The sequence below is a fragment of the Quercus suber genome, unplaced genomic scaffold (genome assembly GCF_002906115.3).
Source record: "Quercus suber isolate HL8 unplaced genomic scaffold, Cork oak 2.0 scaffold_436, whole genome shotgun sequence".
Classification (NCBI taxonomy): Eukaryota; Viridiplantae; Streptophyta; class Magnoliopsida; order Fagales; family Fagaceae; genus Quercus; species Quercus suber.
The window spans coordinates 622286-638739 of record NW_027069887.1 but is presented as its reverse complement, the minus strand read 5'-3'; the positions used below and the strand labels follow the sequence as shown (position 1 = coordinate 638739).

The 16454-nt window shown below is 33.6% G+C and overlaps 1 protein-coding gene across 1 annotated transcript; it reads right to left on the bottom strand.

Moving 5' to 3' along the window:
- Window positions 1–13696: 13696 nt before the first annotated feature.
- Window positions 13697–14209, bottom strand: LOC112020653 (uncharacterized). The gene has a single exon (XM_024053206.2). The coding sequence runs from the start codon at window positions 14207–14209 to the stop codon at window positions 13697–13699; it is 513 nt and encodes a 170-aa protein (XP_023908974.2).
- Between the last annotated feature and the right edge of the window lie 2245 nt (window positions 14210–16454).

The following is a 16454-nucleotide window of genomic DNA, read 5'->3' as shown; positions in this document are numbered from 1 at the left end:
AAGCATAAAATTTAACAAATAGAGATGAAAATCTTTTTTTTTTTTTTAGTTCTAATTTACCTTTGGAAAGGTGGTGCACAGTGCAAAAAGCTGAAATCTCATGCAGTCGTGTGGGAGAGACTAGCTTAAAAAAAATAGAAGCCTCAAATTGTTAAAAATTAAGTCAATGATTATTCAACACTCTCATAGTTGTGTGTGTGAGATAAAACCTAGGATTTTAACCGATTCACAATATTTGGGACCTTCTGGGGGAATGGGGGAAGAGTGTAACGTACAAACTTAACTATAAGTTGAATTATTAATGTTGAAAAAAAAATCAAGAAAATAATTCAATTTCTGAAAGAAATATGGGGGCAAATGTAGTATTAGATAACAATAAGGGGCTAATTCATGGACAAAATTAAACTTCAAACACATACTAAGTCGTGCATTCAAATTAAGATTAGGTGGTTTTTACCACTTTCTGTTTGGCGTGTTTGACAATTGCTTGCCTAAAACAAAGCTTTGACAATTGGTTGTGGGGGCTAATATCTACACTGTTGAGCGTGCGGTCCATGCGTTGGAATTCTTAATGCCACGTGTGAATTTTGGTCTAAAATATTTTTCCAAACTGTACCAATTCTTTTTAGAGCACTCACAGCAGTGGTGCTATATTACTATATAAATATTTTAACTCCTCAAACACTAAAACCAAGCTGCAGCAGTGGAGCTAAATCTATTTTTTTTTAGCTCCATTGCTACAGTACACATCTATAAATAGATGTGCACTGTTCATGAGTGCATTGTTAGTGTAGTTAGCAGGTGCCCTTAGATATTCGATAACTCCAACAGATTATTTTTATAAGTTTTGATAACATTTTCATAAAAAAAATTTCAAAAAAGAGTGTTTACAAATATTTCTTAAACCAATTTTTTTAGGGGTGTTTGGTTTGTTATAATGTGTCTTTGATATGATATACATTATCATGATATGATATTAAAGATTTTGATTTATTTTATTTTTTCTAACATTACCATAATTTAAAATTACAAAATATATTATATCATTTTAATCTCATCATCTTTCTAAACAATGCAATGTTGTATTCTTATATTGAGATTACATTAATATAAGATTACAATAACGTAATATTACAGTGTAACGTAATATTATAGCGTAATGTAACATCACAACGAACCAAACTCCCCTTTAAGTATCCATTAACTTTTTCATTTTCATTAACTTTGCCCTTAGGGAATTATTTTTTTATCTGAAAGTTTTATCTTTTTTTAATGAATAATAACATTTTAAAGGTCTGATTAACAAGCGATCTTAATAAATACTAAATTATGAACTACAGTGCACAATTTTAAAAAAAAAAATAAAATACACATGTTAATGATTCATTAGCTTACACACACAAATTCATTATAGTTGTGTATACTTTTTTGAATATATGTATGACAGCTTGACTTTATTTTTTGAAAAGAAAATAAAAATATTATTTAATAAATTATTAAATGATNCTCTGCTTTCTTGCACATATTTGAGCTTTTCTTCACATCTTCTCACATACTACCCTTACAATAATCCCACCTAAATACAGGGTTACTAAGTGCTTAAATTACAAGTAAATTGGCACGGAATAAAGTTAACAAGATGGTTGATAAATTTCAACCTTACAGTAATGGGCCCATTTGAGTTCCTATTGTGTTTCTTTATTCATTTTTTTTTTGAAAAGGTATTTCATTGTTCATTCAATTTATGCTATTAATGATAACTTATAATTAATGCAACATTACTTTATATAGAATCATTATTGATATCATTTTTATTTACATCAATCACAAACTATGACTTAGAAATTATTAAAAATATGGTGAAATTTTAGTGTAGACTCAGGGGCGGCTCCATGTGTATCTCAAGATGGTCATAGGATTACCCTAACTTGCCAAAAAAAAAAATGTATATATATATACTTGCAAAACACACACACACACACACACACACACACACACACTAAAGTAACCTACTTTAACTACCTTAATAAAAACATTGACCACCTTGAGTTGAGAATTACAAGAATTTCGGTTCAATAAAAATAAGAGTAATACTGCATTCACAACATTTTTACAATAATTTCACAAAAAATTTTATGTGATAAGCGGAAACTGGTTATTAATTATAATTTTGGCCCAATATTGACATTACCTTTTAACCCACTAATAAAAAATTTTGCATAAAATTTATTTTTAAAATGTTGTAGATGTAGCATTACTCCAAAAATAATTTTGCCCCTTCAAACATAATTCTTAACACCCCCCCATTTTTTTAATTAAAAAAAACGCTTAAATAACTACAAAAAAGCCCAAATAACAACAAAAATAACCCAAACATAAGAAAGACTAGACCAAACAACAACGAGTGAACAAATTATTAAAAAAAATCCTATTCAAGAAGAAAAATAAAATAATCATTCAAATTTGTAACTCTTTCAACTTACTACATATAAATAATCTCTAATTTCATTTTTTTTTTTTAAAAAGGACACCAGAAAAATATTGTAGTCATAAGTTCTCATTGGCAGTGTTAGCAGTTATGTTCTTTTTGGCTTTGTAGTAGCAATAATTTTTTTTAGCCACTTAATTTGTAGTTTTAGCAAATATTATTTGTTTTTATTTTTCTTTTCTATTATCATTTCAATTCTCTTATTTTATTACTCTTATTTACTATTCTCAATTCCCACTTTATTTCTTATCAATTAAAAAAAAAAAAAATTCCCTTTGTTAGTAGAAAAAAAATGATAACACTTTTTTGTATTTTTGTGTTTTTTTTTTCTCTGTGACATTGATATATTCATGTTATTTCTTTATTAAATTTTGTATAATTTAAGTTTTTTAGTGACTCTCTTAAAGAAGTGTGACATTAAGCTCATGAGACACCATTTCTACACCTCACAAACACTCTTTAAATTACAAATTGCATCCTCTAACTTTGCCTAAAACTCAAATTAGGTCTCTAAGTTCACTTTCATTCAATTTAGTCTTCTAGCTTTCAATTTGTTCAATTCAATCTTTCTATTAGTCGTAGTTTTGTATTGAATAAAATTGAAAGTTAATGGCGCAATTCTAATAGAGACTAACAAAAAGACTGAATTGAACAAAATTAAATTTTAAGCAAAGTTAGAATATACGACGTATAATTTAGCCAAATAAATATTAAGGTGGCGTTTGGTACGGGGGAATCCACATTACTCTTGGCATCCAGATTCCTAGGAAATCACATTCCTAAGAATGTAGCTATTCCTATGTTTGGTTTATTCCTAAGAATCTTAAATAAATTATTTATTTTTCCCATTCTATCCTTAGATTTGAATGTGAACTACCAAGTCATTTAAAAAAAGGGGTTAAAATTGTCAATTTATAAAAAATACAATTTCCTTTAAGCTTGGGAATCTAGATTCCCACTTGTTTTAAAGGGAATCCACATTCCTACTGAGAGGGGTTTAAGGATTCTCCTGGCATCTGATTCCCTAGCATGATTTGCAACCAAACATGGGAATCTTTAAACATTCCCAGGAATCCTATAACATTACCCTGTACCAAACGCCACATAATAGTGGTCTATATGATCTGAGCTCACGTCTTATAACACAAGAATCTTGAGTTTTTCATTATTAATGGACCATAAATGTTATCCTTTTAACATTGGATTTATTGAAGATGATCCAACCACTTAGATGCGCGCGCGCCTCTTGGTAGGTGAATGGTGAGTACTCCTTCATAGAGAGAATTACTGCTATTGATTGTCCTGTCCATTTTAGTTGTTGGAAGATTTCACTTTGATGCATAGTCATAATCTAGTTTTGAAAAATAAGCCTAATTGGTGAATTTGTTAAATTTTATATCTAATAATAAAATATTGAGTGATACAACATGGTTTAGAGTTATACAAATATAACTTGAACCCATATATATTTATTTATGATTTTTAATTGACAAATGTGGAAGAAAATGATGGTTGACAACATTCAGAGCTCTATTAACTTTTTAGCATAAAAGCTTTGCCCACATTTCATGTAATTTTTTGCCCGAAAATTGGGTCTTAATTATGTATCTTGATTTTTTCTGTCATTTTTGGCTTCAAATATTATGTTTTTCTTGATGTGTGATGGTTTACCTTTTTCTCTTGTAGTATGTGGAACTAGAGGGGTATGGCAACTAAATGAGTTTTGTGTAGATGTGATTAAGCCATTAAACATGAAGCTCTTTATTTGCAATTCCATTGGAGGTGACCAACCTTTAGAATCAACTGAGAAAATATTAATCCAGTAGTCTCGTCACCATAGTAACCTGGTCTCTCTCCATATGGCCTTTATATTTATCTAAGAGTGGTTCTCTTGCTCCTAGTGAGTTTTAGTGAAATGCATTATTAATCCATCAAAGTATTTGAATACTGCTATAGAAGAAAACAAGAAGATTACATTACTTTCCACTGTCTTAGCTGATAATATATTTGGAGAAATCAGAAATCAAGTTATCTTTTCAGGTCTCAAACCAGATCCAAGGAAAGCTGTTGAACACTTAGATGCTTATACTACTATTAGATTTCCATTGACCTTAAATTGTTTTCCACCTCAATTATGATGGTTCAAAATTAACTTTTATGTAGCTATAAGACCCCAGCACTCTTTCCTTGTTGGGAATTCAACCGAAATTCTAACCTGTGAGAAACAAAAAAAATTAATTTTCTGGGTTTCTAGTTTTTGGACATGAGGAGTAGGAGATTTTATTTGATTTGATTCATTTGAACTTTGTTGAGATTAGATTAGGAGTTTTAATTTTTATCTAATTTTTCTCATACGGCTTTATCATGCTTTCAGATGTATAATTAGTTTATTTGTGGTTGAGATGAAAGTTCAAATACAAGTTGAAGTTCTAAGAAATTGCATAATATTTTTTACCAATAGCACATTTTGATCTTGTTTTTCTTGAATTTTTATCTGTTTTATGTTTGGGAGGAGAGAGACATAAAAATTGTGCAAAATTACATATTTAACCTTCTTTTAATGGAGGTGGTAACATAGCCTTAACGGAAAATCACGAGTGAGTAAAGTGTCAAAATTGAAACCACGGGTAGGCAAATCAAATTAGAGACAAACCACGGGGGGTAAAGTGTAATTATCCCTATATATATATATATATTTTTATTTTTAAAAGGCCCTAAAAATAGCGAAAGAATCAAAGAGATGTCAATGGAGACAAAATTGACAAAAATATGCCTATTGACAAAAACAAATCCCTAACAATGAGCTAAGATTTGATTTTTAATAAAATGAGGAAAAAAAAAAAAAACTCTGGGGTTAAGAAGAGAAGACTTGCAAAGCTTCACAAACTGACTTGGAATCTCCTCAAAAGCAACAAATTTTTGCTTGAGAATTATGGCTAATTTTAAAGCTAACAATATTGCAGCTTGAACTTCCTCTGCAAGAGATCCAATGGAGCAAGAGTGAAGATTAAGCCAAATTAACTCTCCATATTCGCCCTTGCACACAGCAGTTGGTGTTGGGCTTTGTGGAGCCTAGTTTATGTTGGATCCAGTTGACGACCCGACCCCCCAAATAATGTTGCATGGTTTTTAATGGGAGATTTTTTTAGGCTTAGTCCATGGAGAGAGGCTTGGGATTTTTTGGCCTGTTTTGTAGCCCATTGTATTCCTGTGTACAGGATATAAAAGCCACTTTTATGGTTAGGTTTCGGGACTGTTGTCGTGTTTTTAAGAGAGAGAAAAAAAAAATACTATAACCACACTTTGTATTTTTTCCTAATAATAGTGAAATCCCTGCAACTCCGTGGACGTAGGCAAATTGTCGAATCATGTAAATACTGTCTTGTGCGTGTGATTGTTTACTTTGACATGTGTTTTCTCTTTCTTTCTTTTTTTTCTTTTTTTTTTTTGTTTCTCACAGATTGGAATTTCGGTTGAATTCCAACAACTGGTATCAGACCTAGGGTTAAGTTTGAGTGGAGCAATGGCAGAGGAAGCAAGAAAGACGTATGAAATAGAAAGTTTGATGCACAGACTTCGCGTATTAGAGGATGCAGATTGAAGATTATCTCTATGGGAGGAACTTGCACCTGCCTCTTTTGGGACAAAACCTGAGGCGATGAAGGCTGATGAATGGGCTCTTCTTGACAGACAGGTATTAGGAGTTATCAGGTTAACTCTGTCTAGGTTTATTGCACACAATGTTGTAAAGGAGAAGACCACAACAGATCTGATGAAGGTTTTGTCTGGTATGTATGAAAAGCTGTCAGCAAACAACAAGGTGCATCTGATGAAGAAACTGTTCAATTTCAAGATGGCAGAGAATGCGTCAGTAGCACAAAATTTGAACAAATTTAACACTATCACAAATCAATTGTCGTCTATAGAAATTGATTTTGATGATGAGATTCGTGCTCTGATCGTCTTGGCTTCTTTGCCAAACAGTTAGGAGGCAATGAGTATGGCAATAAGTAATTCTACAGGAAAGGAAAAGCTCAAGTACAATGATATTCGAGGTTTAATTTTGGCTGAGAAGATTCGTAGAAGAGATGCAGGTGAAATCTCAGTATCTGGTTCTGCCCTAAACCTTGAGACAAGAGGCAAAGGTAATAACAGAAATTCGTAGAAGAGATGCAGAAGATTTTGGTAAGGTGTATTTAGCTAATGGTTTAGCCTTGGATGTTGTGGGTATGGGAGATGTCCGGATATTATTGCCCAATGGATCTGTTTGGATACTGGAGAAAGTTCGACATATTCCTGACCTTAGGAGGAATCTGATTTCTGTTGGACAACTTAATAATGAAGGACATGCAATACTATTTGTTGGTGGTACTTAGAAGGTTACAAAGGGAGCTAGGGTATTGGCTTGTGGAAAGAAGACTGATACTCTATATATGACCTCAAATCCAAGAGACACAATTGCAGTTGCTGATGCAAGTACTGATACAAGCCTATGGCACCGCAGACTTGGTCACATGAGTGAGAAATGGATGAAGATACTGCTGTCAAAAGGAAAACTACCAGAATTGAAGTCCATTAATTTTGACATGTGTGAAAGCTGCATCTTAGGAAAGCAGAGAAAGGTGAGCTTCTTGAAAACTGGAAGGACACTGAAGGCTGAAAAATTGGAGTTAGTACACACTAATTTGTGGGGACCTTCTCCGGTTGCATCCCTTGGAGGTTCAAGGTACTACATCACTTTTATTGATGACTCAAGCAGAAAGGTATGGGTTTATTTTCTGAAAAATAAATCTGATGTATTTAAAACTTTTAAGAAGTGGAAGGTCATAGTTGAGATAGAAACAGGTTTGAAAGTAAAATGTTTGAGGTCAAATAATGGAGGAGAGTATATATATGGAGGGTTCAGTGAGTATTGTGCCGCACAGGGAATTAGGATGGAGAAGTCTATTCCTAGGACATCACAGTAGAATGGTGTGGCCGAGCGCAAGAACAGAACTCTCATTGAGCGTGCTAGGAGTATGAGGTTGCATGCTGGACTACTAAAAACTTTTTAGACTGATGCTGTTAGCACTGCAGCTTACCTAATAAACTGAGGACCATCAGCTTTTATGGAGTTCAGACTTCCTAAGGAGGTTTGGAGCAGTAAAGAGGTAAAATTTTCGCATTTAAAAGTTTTTGGTTGTGTTTTTATGTTCATATTGATTCTAATGCTCGTAATAAACTTGATGCAAAGTCTAAAATATGTTTTTTCATTGGTTATGGTGATGAGAAATTTGGCTATAGGTTTTGGGATGAACAAAACAGGAAAATCATCAGAAGTAGAAATGTGATATTTAATGAACAGGTTATGTATAAGACAAGTCAACTGTAGTACCAGATGTTACAGAGATAGATCAAAAGAAATCTGAGTTTGTCAACTTAGATGAATTGACTGAAAGTACTATCCAAAAAAGGGGTGAAGAAGATAAGGAGAATGTAAATTCACAGGTAGATCAGAGTACACCTGTAACTGAAATCCACAGATCTTCCAGGAACATTAGACCTCCACAGTGTTATTCACCCGCTTTAAATTATCTCATGTTGACTGATGGTGGTGAGCCAGAGTGTTATGATAAAGTCTTGCAAGATGAGAATTCAAGCAAGTGGGAGTTAGCCATGAAGGATGAGATAGATTCCTTGTTAGGGAATTAAACATGGGAACTAACTGAATTGCCAGTAGGAAAGAAGGCTTTGCACAACAAGTGGATATACAGAATAAAGAATGAGCATGATGGTAGTGTTAGGATTAGTGCCCTTAAATCCTATTATATGATACTATGTATGATATTAAGTTTGACATTGTGTATGACATTATGTATGACTTAATATTGTGTTCAATGAATTTTGTTTTATTATTATCTGAACTAATGGTAACATGAATATTCGGACATTATCATATAGTCCATGAGATGCATAGTATGTGATTTATGTGAAGAGTTACAGAAGATATAAATCACAAGTTCTTTGTAAACTCAGAATTATAGTTCATAGTCAGTGATGAAATTGGGCATTTCATCTGCGAAGACTATAACATATCAATCATGATGATTTGTCTTGATCATGGAAGTGATGACTTCTGGTTGATGTGTTAATATGTTTTAAGAGTTAAGACATATTGAACTGGACCGCTGTGAGATTTATTATTCTCCTAAAGACTGTTAAAGGAATAAGAAATCTCACGACTTGTATTTGCATGAACTCTTAATCCTGAGAGAATAATGGACATGCTCATGAGGTATAGGTCGCTTTGATATATCAGGAGTGAGATCTAAAGTTATAGTCAAAACCTCAGTATGTTGGGCAGCCACATTTAGTGTTGATGGAACATGTATTCTCAAGATGGAATTCATAGTCTCTTAATGAAGATATAAAATATTCCCTTGAGATAAGTTTAATGAGTTTGTTATTCAGAGAGTTAGGCCTAACCACTTTAGTAAGACTAAAGTATATATTTATGGAATTGGATTTCATAAATATATAATGAATAATATTAAATGATTAAACCGGGTACTCAAGGATTAAGATGTAGTAATTTACAAAGTGGCAGTCTACATTAATGACTTTGTATTACTACGAATATTTTATGAAGGGGTTGCATGTATAATAAAGTCTTGGGATATAATTTATAGATAAGACCTAGAGTGCAACTATATTTATATAGTGGTATTAAATATAGTTAATGGTAATTTTGGACTTGTCAAGAGTTGACAGAAAAGCCCAAGGCCCATTGGAGCTAGTGTCTTATTGGTCCCTTTTGGTCCCACTCCAAGCCACACACTTAAGCCCAATTGGTAAGACCCAAAAGGCTAGCCCAATTAGATAAATTGGTTAGATACAAAGGGAAAAACGTTCAGATTTTTCAGAGGGGGTGAAAAGCAACATTGAAATGGTGTGCATGTGAGTTTTTGTCACTCACTAGTCATCCCTTTTGTTACCAATTGAGAGACCACACATCTTGGGCGTTAGTGGAATTGGAGTGAAGATTAAAAGTATTCCCGAGTACTTCAATCTTTGATTTTGAAATTCACCGCTTCAAGGTACGATCTCTTGTTCTCAAAATTCTGAAATTTACTTAGTACGTGTTATCAATATCGAATGAAGTAGATCCGTTTAAAACTTAATTTCCGCTGCATTCATCTCTAATTTCCATCAGGTAGCAAACGTTACAAGGCCAGATTAGTTGTTAAAGGGTTCCAGTAGAAAGAAGGCATTGACTACATAGAGATATTTTCTCCAGTTGTGAAGATGTCAACAATTAGACTAGTGCTGGGAATGGTGGCTGCAGAAAACTTACATTTTGAGCAGTTAGATGTGAAGACGGCACTCCTTCATGGTGACTTGGAGGAAGACCTTTACATGATTCAGCCAAAAGGATTCATTGTTCGTGGACAAGAGAATCTAGTTTGCAAACTAAGAAAAAGCTTGTATGGCCTAAAACAAGCTCCTAGACAGTTGTACAAGAAATTTGACAGTATTATGCACAAATTTGGGTTCAAGAAATGCGAAGCTAATCACTGTTGCTATGTTAAGTTTTTTGACAATTCTTACATTATATTACTATTGTATGTAGATGATATGCTTATTGCAGGATCTTGCATTGAGGAGATTAATAATCTGAATAAGCAATTGTCAAAACAGTTTGCAATGAAGGTTTTGGGAGTTGCAAAGCAAATCCTTAATATGAGAATCATTAGAGACAAGGCTAATGATACATTGAAGCTTTCACAATCAGAGTATGTGAAGAAAGTTCTCAGCAGGTTCAACATGAATGAAGCTAAACCAGTGAGCACACCCTTAGGTAGTCATTTCAAAATAAGCAAAGAACAGTCACCTAAGACAAAAGAAGAAATGGACCATATGAGCAAGGTGCCCTATGTCTCAGCTATTAGCAGCTTGATGTATGCTATGGTGTGTACAAGGCCAGACATTGCACATGCAGTGGGAGTTGTGAGCAGATTCATGAATAGGCCTGGAAAGCAACATTGGGAGGCAGTCAAGTGGATTTTGAGATATCTGAAGGGTTCATCAGATACATGTCTTTGCTTCACAGGTGCAAGTTTGAAACTGCAAGGTTATGTAGATGTTGATTTTGCTGGCGATATTGATAGTAGAAAGAGTACTATTAGGTTTGTATTTACTCTGGGTGGTACAGCTATATCATGGACTTCAAATCTGTAAAAGATTGTTACTTTGTCTACTACAGAAGCTGAGTATGTTGCAGCAACTGATGCTGGAAATGAGATGATTTGACTACATGGTTTCTTAGATGAATTGGGTAAGAAACATGAGATGGGCATTCAACACAGTGACAGTCAGAGTGCAATTTTTCTTGCTAAAAATTTGGCTTTTCATTCAAAGTCGAAACATATACAGACAAAATACCACTTTATCCGGTACCTTGTTGAAGATAAGCTGGTAATACTTGAGAAGATATGTGGATCTAAGAACCCAGCAGACATGTTGACTAAGGGTGTCACTATTAAAAAGCTGAAGCTGTATGCAGCTTCAGTTGGCCTTCTAGCTTAAGGATAGGAGGATGAGTTATAGGGATGAGGGATTATTTTTTGGAGGATAACAGCTAATGTTGGTGATTGATCTAGTCTCCAAGTGGGAGATTTGTTGAGCTTTGTGGAGCCTAATTTATGTTTGATCTGGTTGACGACCCGACCTGACCCGAATAATGTTGTATGGTTTTTAATGGGAGATTTTTTTGAGGTTTAGTCCATGGAGCGGAGGCTTGGGATTTTTTGGCCCGTTTTGTAGCCCATTATAATCCTGTGCGCAAGATATAAAAGCCGTTTTGTGGTTAGGGTTTCGGGACTATTGTCGTGTTTTTAGAAAGAGAGAAAAAAAAAACATTGTAGCCGCACTTTGTATTTTTCCTTGATAATAGTGAAATCCCTGCAATTCCGTGGATGTAGGCAAATTGTCAAACCACGTAAATACTGTCTTGTGTGAGTGATTGTTTTCTTTTACGTGTGTTTTCTCTTCTTTTTTCTCNAAACCCCCCCCCCCCCCCCCCCCCCCTAACTTTTATTTAAAATTGTACCCCTTTTTCTCAAATGGGTCTCTCTATATCTCTCTAAAATTCAAAAAATTTACTACTTTCATGACTTTTTATATGCATTCATCCATGTGCCGAACTTAATTAATTATTTTAGGATCTATAGTCGACCTAAGAAATTTTTTTGAAATTAAGACTTTATTGTTGTCATAGGCACGTTTGCATTTATGTGGCCTTGAGTCTAACTAACATTGTCTAATCTGTTGAGGGTTCATAAAAAGATTTTGGGACCAGGATTTATTTTATTGTGAGATGGGGACGCGTGTATTTATGTGCATCTGAACCCAGACTACCCAGTAGTAAGTATGTGAATTTGAATATGAGATTTTCGGGCATGAAAGGAAAATGGATGGATTCTAGAAACAATTCATTGTGCCAATTCTATTATGCATGAAAATTGCTGTGCTTGCCTACATAAATACACATCATACATATGCGATTCGAATGTTCTTAAATGTAGTTGTTATCTGTAAGGAGGGTAATCTGGAACTTAATCAGTTTTTTTTTTTTTTGGGGGGTGGGGGGGATTTTCTTATTTTCTTATTTTTAGATGTGGATGAGAATTTGTAGGGATTAATAACAATGTTACCTAATAAGTTTGTGCAATTATACCATCGCATACTTAAACTTTGGTCAAAGGATGATTTTGCTCAGTTTGAAAATTTTGTGTAAACATATGAATTATTTTTTCAAGATTGTTTTCCATTAAATTTTTTTTTTTATAAAAAACAACACTATCTTATGTTAAGCTAAATAAATGAAGTTAAAAGATCATTTTCCAACTCATTTAACGTTGCTACAAAATATAGAAAATGTTATATTTAAAAAAAAAATTTAGAAAATTACTTATTTTTTAGAAAATATTATTGCCGAATCAAATAGAGGGCAACAAAATTTTTCTTTCTTTAGAATTTTAATATATAGATTATTTAAGAAATTTTTTTATGAGACTATATTATCTTCACTCTTCAGTATTCAATACACGCAAATTGTTACTAGATTAACGAATTATTAAAAAAAAAAATATCGTTACTAGATTAAATATGATGAAATTTTGAAGATTGATAGTTTCCCTTTGATCAGAGCTTTTTCTTTTAGTTGTTTAACTTATTTGTTTAATCTTTACAAGTTTGTCTCTCTCCCTTCAACCCACATTTCCTCTCCTTTCACTGCACTTCACTACAACCCACTCCCTCTCCCTCCATTGCTACTGCAAAACCCAAGATTCTCAACCCAAAGATGTGAAACACGATTCCAAATCAACCACCCCCAACAAAACCCTCGTATAACCATCACCCACTCTAATCTTGACTAATATGTGCAATGGTTGACGAAAACCAACTTAGAAAACTTATAACTATATCCTTTAAGAGTCGAGAGAATAGTTGTTCAAGCTTGATTTTAGTAATAGAGGGAGAAAAGCTAAGCAGAGAAGAAGGAAGAAGTAGAGAGAAAGATCAAATGTAAAATATAAAATAAATAAATAACGGGGAGGTGATAAAGATGATCGTCAACGGCTGCGTTGGCAATGGCCCTTAGCAATTGCAAAGAGAGACTGACCATGAGTGACTTGATCATGGTGGGTTGAGACTTGAGAGAGAGAGAGAGAGAGAGAGAGAGCAATATTGGGAACCAAGGGTAAAACGAATAAAATAATCAGTTGTCTAAGCTGTTTTTCTAAATAATTTTGCCTAAGTATTATAATTACATGCATTTTGGCTAGTGTCTTGCTTCTCCAATGTGGTTTTTTTTTTTTTTGGGGGGGGGGGGTGTGGGGAGGGTGGGGGTGTTAATGAATATCTTATAGGACTATTTGTTTTGCTAATTCAATACTAATGCCCTTAATGTGGCGTTTGGTACAAGGTAATGTTATAGGATTCCTGGGAATGTTTAAAGATTCCCATGTTTGGTTGCAAATCATGCTAGGGAATCAGATGCCTCAGGGAGGGGGGGGGGGGGGGGGTGGTTTTGCCTTTGTTTTTGATATGGGTAGGCAAATTCAATGATTTCAATTTGGCCACCACGCATTACAAATTTTACAAATTACAACAAGTTTGGTTTTTTTTTTTTTCGAAATTTTTATAAATTATAAACCAATAGGAAAATCACATCTTCTTGTTGTGTAAGAAGTGGGTGAGCTGGGTGGGGTTTACGATGCCAGCCAAGTGGACCCCTCCAGTTTTGAGCAAATTTGCTAATTCCACGTACCTTTCTTTTTCTTGTTGTCGTTGTTGATCGTCACCTCCTTCTTCTTCCACCTGTCCTTCGGCTTCACCACTTGGCTGCTTCACTTCCTCAGCTTTCTTTGAAACGGCCTCGTTTTGATTAGTTGAAGTTGGATCCCACTGTTGACCAAAGAGGGTGCCTCTAGTGAGAAACTCGTGGGCTAAGTAACCCGCTAATATTTTATTGGACGAAAATACCAGCTCGGCTAAGCCTATCCCACCGGCTCGAGCTGTAGTTGTAGCTGTCTTGGGTATTTTGGTAATTGTCGCACCATTGAAACCCTCTTTTTCTTTTTCTCTCTCTTTGCGCTTGTTGTTGTTGATTGTTGTGGCTGAGGATGTGGTTGTAGTTGTAGCATTGGGCGTCAATACTCGCCGAGGTGGAAGGCGCATCGTTTTGGTGGTATTCATATCTCTGTTTTGGGTGCATGCCACGTCAGCCACACCACCACTTCCACCACCACCAGAAAAAAAAAAAAAAAAAAAGGAAAAACAAAAGGAGGAATTAGTAATTTCACTTTATTGGGTAAAATAAAATTACCCAATTTGTTTTTTTTTTTTTTACCCAAAAAAAAAGTAAAAAAAGTTGGTAACAAATGAATTGTGGCCGGAAACTGGCTTTTTTAGAGAGAGAAAGGGAGAGACAGAGAGACAGAGACTTGACGAGAGAGAAAAGTAGAGAGGGAGAGAGAGAGAGAGAATGAATTGAAGTGAGAGACTGGGGAGTGGTAGGGCGTGTTTGTATTTATAGTACTAGAGTTAAATGTTTAACCCCAGAATCTGTACATTATTACAGGAATACCATGGAGGGACAAAATTACCCTTACTGAACCGCGTCTGTTACAAACCGGAGGAAATATCGTATTTCGGCCGAAAAACTCATACCGGTCCGGAACATAAAAATCACTAGTTAATCCCATTTCGCTGACTTGTTCTTCCTCTTCTTTTTCATTTAAGATTCGGCCGATATAAAGTATCGAGCGTTGCCTCGAAAGTGAAGGTATTAAACCCAGTCAGTGCAGTCACCAACTTCATGGAATCTCCACAGTGCAGAGACCTCAAATTACTCAGATATGGTTTTTTTTCGTTCTTTTTGGAGAGATTTGGACCTTGATTACTCTCAAACTTAGGTGGGTTTTTTTTATTATTAAAAAATAGAAATGTTACTTAAATAACAATTTTTTTTAATAAATTTTAAATGGTAACTTCTTAATCAGTTAAAAAACTAATTTTAATAATATGTTTAAATTAAAAATAATAACAATTTATCATTTAAGATTTATTATAAAAGTGTTGGAAAAATGATACGAATGTAGCAATTTTAGATATGAAAAATGCTAGAACCACAACAAAGTTTATAATTTTTTGCCATAAATGATCACTTGATGAGTAATGAGTGGTGAAGAAAAAGTTGTGAATTCATGTGAGTTCACACTTTAAACATTTACAAGTTGCCATAAAAGTTATATAAATAATTGTGGTCCTAGCAGAAATATACTTGGATTTTGTTTAATTTTTAGTTATTTAGTTTTGTGGATGGAGGGGTAATTGTGACTTTTTTTGGGAGAAGAAGTCATAATTAATTTGAATTTTTTAAGTAAAGTTGTAGTGTGTTTTTGTATTATAACTCCTTTCTTTTTCCCGTTAGGATGTTTCTAAAAAAAAAACTGGAATTTTTGTATCACCAGATTTTATGTACACCGCTATGTATTGGTAACAAAATACTCCGTTATAATGAACAAACTAAAACGATATTAAGGACTTTGCCCAACCGAATAGCTCTTTCTTCTGTTTCTATTTTGTTTACCTTTTCAGTTTCTTTTTATTTTATTTTATGTGCAAACCCATGTTTAATAAGACGATTTTTTTTAATTTACTTTTATTGTTTTGTGTGTCTGACCCACGTGAACATTAATTCAAACTTAACAATAACTCTCTTTCTTTTTCTTTTTTTTCGGTCCTTTCTTTTTTCTTTTCTTTTTTTCCTAAGTCCAACAATTAATGAACTTTTTTTCAAAAAAAAAAAAAAACTATTAATGAACTTCTCTCTTTCTTTTTCTTTTTTTTCGGTCCTTTCTTTTTTCTTTTCTTTTTTTCCTAAGTCCAACAATTAATGAACTTTTTTTCAAAAAAAAAAAAAAACTATTAATGAACTGTATACACCAGCTACTGTCGTGCCATTTTGAAAATGAAAAAAGAGATTATATAATTATCTTCAAATTATATCATTTTAAATAAATGGTATAAACTTTGACTTATAAATATATAAATAGATATAATTATTTATATAAATAATATAATTAGCAGTAATCTCAAAATGGTACACATGTATTAATTAGTACCGAAATATATTATTCCATTGACCAAACTAAAATAGCTTATAGTACTGAATTGACTTTTGACTCCCTGAATTGAGTAATGCTTGGGACACATAATTTTCCATAACTTTGTACAACAACTCACCACGTGGTAAGTTGTGATTGGCAAAAGTGTGTCCCCACATGACCCATTATCACACATTTACAATCACAACTCGCCACGTGACAAGTTATGGTACAACATTATGAAAAATTATGTGGTCCTATCATTACTCCCCTTAATTTGTTACTCTTTTTCTTTCCCATTTTAAGATTTTGGA